The 7,972-nt window shown below is 34.8% G+C and overlaps 1 protein-coding gene across 4 annotated transcripts in view; it reads right to left on the bottom strand.

Annotated features, from left to right (window-relative positions):
* Positions 1-7,751, bottom strand: part of PTPN4 (protein tyrosine phosphatase non-receptor type 4) — a 73,181-nt gene extending 65,430 nt beyond the window's left edge. For all 4 annotated transcript variants that reach the window (XM_085310995.1, XM_085310997.1, XM_085310996.1 and 1 more), the window contains exons 1-2: positions 7,588-7,751; positions 1,204-1,311 (exon numbers count right to left, since the gene is read on the bottom strand). In XM_085310995.1, coding sequence (XP_085167121.1) covers positions 1,204-1,311; positions 7,588-7,725 — 246 coding nt within the window. In that variant the 5' untranslated portion in view covers positions 7,726-7,751. The remainder of the gene's footprint in view (positions 1-1,203; positions 1,312-7,587) is intronic.
* Between the last annotated feature and the right edge of the window lie 221 nt (positions 7,752-7,972).

Genomic DNA, 7,972 nt, shown 5'->3' with positions numbered 1-7,972 from the left:
AAACCAAAATATATCAGTTACAAAAAAAAAAAAAAGAAGAAGAAGAAGAAACCCTCTCCTACTACAGTAACGCCTAAAACTCCTGGTTGAATTAGACTTAAGCACATCTAGCCCTGCAAAAAGATGAACTTGAAACACCATCATGTGCCCTACTTGTACTAGTGGGAAGCTTAAAATATTAAAGGCTTCAGCCCTCTCCATCTACACAATATCCATCTTTTTGTTTCAGCTTTAGCTACTCTGAGTGCTGATTACTACCAGCTAGTTAACTTCGGTAGCTTTCACAACTGCCGTTTAATTAATTGACTTCATCTGGTTTACTCCTTATGTGAGCTTGATTTAACTCTGCCTCCACTGTTTCTACCACATATGCTACTATTTCTTTTCTTATTTCATCATTTTTCTCTATCACTTTATTTTTCTAATCTTGTTTCTCAATTAATTCTGCTCCACCTTTTAATGAAATAGTCAATTCCCATGACTGTCTAGCCTATTGAATTATCACTGGAAATACTATTCAAGTGTATTCAATAACCACATATTAAAAACAGGGGATAAAGAAATGACTTGAGGAGCAAATTGAGCAGCCATGTGGTCTTTATTAAGAAAATCAGTCTTTTGATAACCTTTTGGATCACAAGCTCAAGTCACAGTCAAAGTTCATCCCTAATGAAAGAAGATGGCACAGTTTATGGCTCCATTGCAAAACTTAAAGCTTAAAAAAAAAGTCAAACTGCATAGATCAGTTAAGTATTTCTTCTGCTKCTGTTATAACACTGCAAAACAAGCACTGAAATGCTAGTTCAAACAGGTGAGAAATTAAAAAAGGAAAAACTTATCAAGTTTTTAAAAAGCCATTATCTTTCAACTCCCAAGATAAACAGTTTTCCAGGTGAGCAATAAATCAGTACTGCACTACCAAAAGTCTAGCACCATTTTTTAAAATTTTCTTCCCATAAAACAAAAAAAAAMCAACCTCCATGGTCCCCTAAAAAACAGGTATCTTCAAAGTGTACCAGTGTGTTATTATGCCACACACATCTACCAAACCAAAAATTCAGGGTGCTTCTGTCAAGGGTATGAGCTGTCAAAAGGAAAGAATTAGAATTTTACAATTATTAGGTACCTGCTAAGCAATARAACACAGTCCCTGCATACATTAAACGTGCGAAAAACACGCCTTAGAAAACAAATCCAACTTACAGGGTTATCAGTGGATTCATCAGCCAACTGTAAACCAAAGTAATCTCTCTCTGTCAAATCGAGATGCTTGAAGACTATATCCAACAGAACTTGTCCCTGATCATGTTTCTGCAGAAAGCAAAAATATACACCATTTATGAGGAAAAAAAATAATTGGACACAGACTTATGCATGCAGAACACATAAATTCTTTTAGATATGCTCAAGTAATCTAGATTTTAAATATCACGACATGTATCCCAGCAGCACTATTTTTAAATGAGCTCCATCTCTCTCGCTAAAACATATGCAAGAAATTATTATTTTTCCTCTTTGTCATTTTCTGACAGTAGGAATTTCTCACTTCTCAGATAACTATATGATTATTACTGAAAGCCATCCATTTACCAAATTTGATGCTTTAAAGGATTACTGAAAAGTAAAAAGGGGCTAAAATTTGGCTTAAAACTTAGTAGCCTCATTCAGATCATTCCATTATCATTTAAAAGTACATTTTTAAGGCCTGTACAAATTATTCTTACTTACTTTATCTGAAAATCTATTCCTGAATCTAAATGAACCAGAATTTTGAAAATGCTTCCAAAGTTAAATGGCATAGACAGCTGAAGCAGCCAAACACCTAACTGAGAACAAGTGTCATTTGAATGTGTTTTCCCAAAGATACTACTTCACTCTAAATGAACCAATTCAAAAGAACTGAATATAAAAAAAAAAGAAAAAAAAGAAAAAACACATTTCTTTGACAACTGAACAAACCTGATCTCTACTGCAGGGCCAAATCTTATCCACAAAGTGAAATAAGAAGCATCTGCATAGTTGAAGCTATCTAACAATCATTTGCCTAAACTAAAAATATTGCTAACATAGTAATTTAAACACAGAGCGTGCCATTATGACAGGGCTCAACAAATACATTTGGTGAAATTTGAAGGAGTTTCCCAAAGAAGTTGCAAAGTATCACAGCTTCCTGAGGAATAACAGACACACAGAAATTCTGCAAAAGTAACTGTTAAAGAAAAATGATGAAAGACRGTTCGTACATTTTACATCCAGATTTTCTACTTCTCTGGAACCAAGCTTCTATCAATGTCCTAGGTGCCAAGCGTTACTCATGCTACAAAGGATTCCACATATATCTTGCCTTGTTTACTGCTGATGATAAGGTATTTTTTTGAAGTTTTAAAACAAAATGGACTACTGTTCTGGTCTCAAATGACCTCAGCCTTCAAAACATATTATAAAGACAGCTTATTTTTAAGGCAATTATATGAGAATATAAGTACAAAGCCAGAAGCAGGTTGCAAGGATTTTATCAATCCATTACAAGAAAAATTTACAAATCACATTCAGACATTTAAGAGCATCTGATCAAAACTTAAGTTTTTTGTTCTCCTGCTATTCCGCTGAAGTTGAGTAAACTGTCAAAACCATTTACTTGGGTGCCAAGAACTCAGAAAAGCCGGGTAACTTATTTCTTAATAAAAAAAATAGCAAAAAGGTACCAACAATTTATGATTGCACTGCTGTCATCCTTTTAGACATAACTGTAGCTCTGCATATTTAAGTTGAAATTACATAAGCCATGCCCATTGGGTCCTGTGTAAATTTAGCTAAGTTAAAAAAAAAAGGGAATTTTTTAATTTACTTTGAAAGATTTTATTTTTAAAAATCATAAGATTTCTTTATGTTTAACCAAGTGAATAGTTAGTAGGAGCAAGGCTGCTAAGTGCACTACTGAAAAATTTATTCTCAAATAATTAAAACAACCTAGAAAAAAAACAGATGTTAAAATAATACATGACAGTAGAAACACATAAAGCAATTTTTATGTATAATTCTAAAAATAGTTACTTTGATTTTTACTAAATTAGGGGGTTCTGATTTTTTTGGAAATAAACTAGTAATCAGTACAAGTTTTTCAGCAAATAAAACAAATTTTAAATTATATAGCAACACTAATTGCTTCTTGGCATTCTTCCCTGATGTAGATCTAAATCAGAACACAAACTAAGTATGATAGTAACTATTGGGAAAAGTGAGACATTTGCATTCAAAGCTTAGACTTGCATTTATTACAGCTGATGTGTTACTTTTTCAGGTAACTTGTAGGTATCAAATCTCTAAGTGTTCTTCAATCTAAACCTGAGCATTATACTGCATCTGAAATATCTAAGCAAATGCTTCCTAGAGTATGGAAAGCGTAGGACTTGCTGATCAGTTTGAATTCAGCAGTACAAAATGTCATTTCACACGAAGAAGGAAGCTCCTGTTTAAAGGCAGAGTAAGTAGAGTGAAAGGTATTTCTCCCGAAACAAAGTGGCAAATTTGGATAAGAGACAAGAAGTTTCAACATGAAGCATTTGTTTTGATCACAATGTTTTACTCCCAGTACAAAATACAGATAAGCATCTAGTAAAACCAGACCTTGATTTAACCCATCTTTGATACTTATATAATGATGTTGCAGCTTGCCAGAGCAGGTGAAGGTCACAATCCGGTTTGTTGTGTAAGGTCTGAAATGGAATTTGTAACACTGACATAACCCTTGAGTAGCTCTCTAAATTATAAGGAGCATGGTAAACAAGTGTCTACTTTTGCCTTTTTTTTTTTTTTTTTTTTTTATAATGAAGTAAAATCAATACATGAGATTTTTATAAGAAATGTGTTATATTCCTACAGCTAGATTCAGGTTCAACATTAACACTGCATCTGAAAACAGTGAATAATGGAAAACATAAGAACAATAGGAAATATCTAATATGAAACTGCCCATTGCAATTTAACTCAATTATTTCACAACTGAAGGGTGACCAGTTAGTTAGCACAGGACATCAATAAATTAGCTGAACTTTGTGAAGTATTTATCTTCTAGTGTCTAACATCCAGTGTCACTAGATACATGTTATTTGTTGGTTAGTCACACTTGTTTGAAAATTTAAGAAAACATCCACAATTATGTAGGCTTAATGACTGCTTACCAACTAATTGCAGTCTTCCTAAATTGTATCACTGACTCTGTTTTTGTTGCTAGCCCATACAGCAGGGTGCAATTACAACAAACACCAGGAATGCAGAGCTCACTGCTGCCATGCCAGTCCAAACAAAATCGGACTTCTCTTAAAAGAAAAACGGCATGGCAGGTCACGGACRTTCCCAGGATTGCAACACAGCCGTGAGGGGGTCAAGCAAGTGCTGCTGCACACAAATCTGTGAGCGGTTGGCCCTAATAAACTAYTAGGGACAATACTGATATCCCTCCTCTTTCACCTCACTGGAATATTCCTACAAGGAAATGTACTTCACGTACGCATCTGGAACTGTACTATTTCCTCCATTATGTAGCTTACACAAACTTTTCTAAATTAGCCTGTTCATTAAAAAAAAAACAAAAAAAAAAACCCAAAAAAAGCCCTCCACATATGCTATTGTTTCCTTTATTGTGAAGAAAAGCAGGGGGGAAAAAATCAAGTAATGCAAAAGATTAAATTATTAAAAGTTTCCCCTTTTAAAAATCACACTTGCTTTTGACAGATTTTTAGGCTTTACTTACTCACACAGTGAATTTATTGCTTGTGTGAAGCTTCCGACATAAAGGCTCAAAAGTAAGCTTTTTGAATGCGACTTAATTCACAAGCCTTGCCCACAGAACTAACACCACCCGCCTTACCTTAGTTTTTACCTCAGAGCGTTTTACAGAAGGTACTTCTACTATCCTGATATATGCACAGGTTAGTTCCAACCAACTCTTCTGCCTGTAGCCAAAGCAGCTTTGTCTAACTACAGTCCATAGGGCTTATTTTATTTGATTTGGTACATCCTACACCTATGTAATGCTTAGCACAAAGAATGCCTATTTTACAAATCAATGGAAGAAGCTGGTTGAAACGTGAACTTAGAGCACGTCATCTGAATTATCAGGAGATATTGCCTGTGATCAGTACTTTGCTCTTGGAGGAGAAAGAACATTTGAGTACATTTTTATTAAGACAGAACTGCATACCTCAGATGTTTAAGCTTCACAAGCATTAGCATAGAGTACCTATAGCAATCACCAAGAGAAAAACTCTTGCTAATTTGATGTTATCATTGTTCTTCCTATTCTGAGAACAATGTCATAAATATTTATTATCAAATATTGTGTCAATCACAATGAAGTAAAATACAACAGAAAACCCTGAACATCTGTGAACAATGTAGGTTAGCATATGCTTGCTATAATTGAATAATTAACAAAGTTTTCATTAGTGTCTGTTTTCTAAAAAACAGACTGACACTAAAATATGACGAAAAAATGTTGAGCATTGAGGAACTTTGTATTTTCTAAACTCAGTTCTTACAAACAAACTTGCAAGCTGCTCTGTAAAACCAATGAATAGTGACTCATGCAATTAAGTATGCAACAGAGGTGGGGAGAAAATATTTCACAGATTTTTCTCAAAAGAGTCAAACAGATATTTGAAGATTTATGACCAGTTACTCGACTCTAGAGAAGCGCTACTAGTTCTCTTAAAAGATACAGATTTTGGACAGCTAGATCAAAAAGAAGTGGAATATCCCACAACTACTGTACTGCAATTATTCCTTATTTCAGCCAGCTAAAACAAATGAAAAGCTTCAGTTAACATATCTGTCTTGCAGACTCAAGTACTTGAAAGCAAGGAACACAGCATTTAACTTCTCATGCAACTTTAATGCTTTGTCTTCAGCCATGTTCTCTGCACATACTGCTTTTTGGCAAGCAACAAGCTGAAGAACTGGGTTAGCAAGGATGAGAAGGTAAGTGATACAGAAGGGATAGAGGGAAGATTACCACAGAAAGCAGATGAGGCTGTATGATGGTAAACTAACATCTTTGATGGTSCCCTCCTATAACCCAAGATTCACTCTTTGGAACTCTGCTCAAAACAGGCCATAAGAATCTTCTCAAACAGCGCTTGAATCAACTACAAGAAATATCTCAAGAGAGCATCCTAAAACATTCCACCTTGACCAAAGTATCTACTCTAACAGTTAGAAAGAGCCTCTGTGATACCAAAACAAAATAACCACCAAGTCTACCATTGGCTTCAGCCACCAGCTAATGTATCCTAGCAAGTTCTTCCTAGATAACAGAGAACCTGTTCCTCTTGTCAGGTACTTGCAGGCTGCCTAAGCTCTAATAATCTGAATACAGAACAGAGAAATTCAACCATTTTCACGTATTCCCTAAAAAGCATTCAAATTTATCAATAGCCTCATGGAAATGGACATCAGAACTCAACGTAATTGAAAGGTTTTACAAAGACCCTAAATTAAACTTCTTCACTTAGATTTGAAAACTGTTTCAGTTTCTCCCTCACCTCCTGTTTCACACCATGCCCTTATCTGATGTCAAGCTTTTCTTTCACCCCACGCTGAAGGGCTTCAATATTGGCTTGAAAAACTTCAATAATCATGCTACCTGTAGCATTTATCACCACACTGTTCAACCTTTAACCATACGAATGATCAATTTTTTGGCTATAAAAGACAGGTTCTAGGAACCAGAGGGCACCTCATTCCTACCTTCATGTTGACTTCTCATTCCTGACACAATTTAAACTTTCCCACAATGCTTGCTTTAAATCCTCTAATATTTTCTTATGAGGGCCTTGCCCATTTTTCTAAGAAATCAAAAAAAAAGGATGCAAAAATATGTACCTACTCATAAAAACACAAATACTTTCGTTTTAATTTACCAGGAATTACAGATCAGAAAATCTGGTTAATATAGCCATGCCCATTTGTAAAAAGTTATTCACTTTTCCTAATAACAGCTCTCAATATTCAGTAGTTTCCTATTTTCTTTCTGCCATCCTCATTAGTGCATTAGGAGGTGGTGTGTTTAAGAAAGGAAATACACAGAACTAAAAATAATATAATATGAGAAAAGCAGAGAGCAAAGGGATGCTTCAAGATGATATCTGTAACCAAAAATAACCATACACGATTAAACATAATTAACTAGATTCAAGAGAAGAGTTACCATCACTCATGATACTCGCGCAAAATGTAAAAAACAGAACTGATTAAAACCAAAGCTTGCTCCTGCTGTCATTCAACTCAATGGAAAAAATCTTCTAGATTTCACCACGCAGCATTGAGCCCCCCAGAGAAAACTACTAGAAATACACTATACTTTGAATATTCAATTTTTAAATAGAGATGTGTTAGCATTAAAGAAGATGCCAGCATGACTAAATACAGTGACTAAATATGTACGTGTACAAGCATGCCTGTCAGAACATAACTTCCCCTTCTACTCTGAATTTAACAGTATTCTGAAAGTCAAACTCTAGACATACAAATCTAGTAAAGAAAAGCAAGCTCAGAGTGACATTGATTTGCAATAATCAAGTTACTTACGTTAACTCTGAAAGCTTGTACAGTGTTATCCAGGAGAAGAACGTTGCAGACCACCTCCGTATGCTGCCTGTCTCGTGCCAGCTCAGATGCTCGTACATTGTAGGTTCTGCCAGCAGGCAATCGGAAACGTGCGGTCATTACTGTCCACACAGGGTCTTTGGACAGAACAAAGATTAAAAAAAAAAAAAAAAAGAAAAAAAGAAAAAAAAAGATCAACAAATGGAAGTGCAAGAGTGAAGGCTTAACAAAGAAAGGTAAACCGACAGTGAGCACACAGTTAAAATCCATTTTAGACAAAATAAATGTGTTCAATAAATCCATGGTATCTAATAATTAAATATAACATCTTACAGATTACAACATGGCCTTATTCAAAAAAAAAAAG

Source organism: Rhea americana, unplaced genomic scaffold (genome assembly GCF_003343005.1).
Source record: "Rhea americana isolate MKP2758 unplaced genomic scaffold, rheAme1 scaffold_33, whole genome shotgun sequence".
Taxonomy (NCBI): domain Eukaryota; kingdom Metazoa; phylum Chordata; class Aves; order Rheiformes; family Rheidae; genus Rhea; species Rhea americana.
This window is presented reverse-complemented; position numbering and strand designations above follow the sequence as displayed.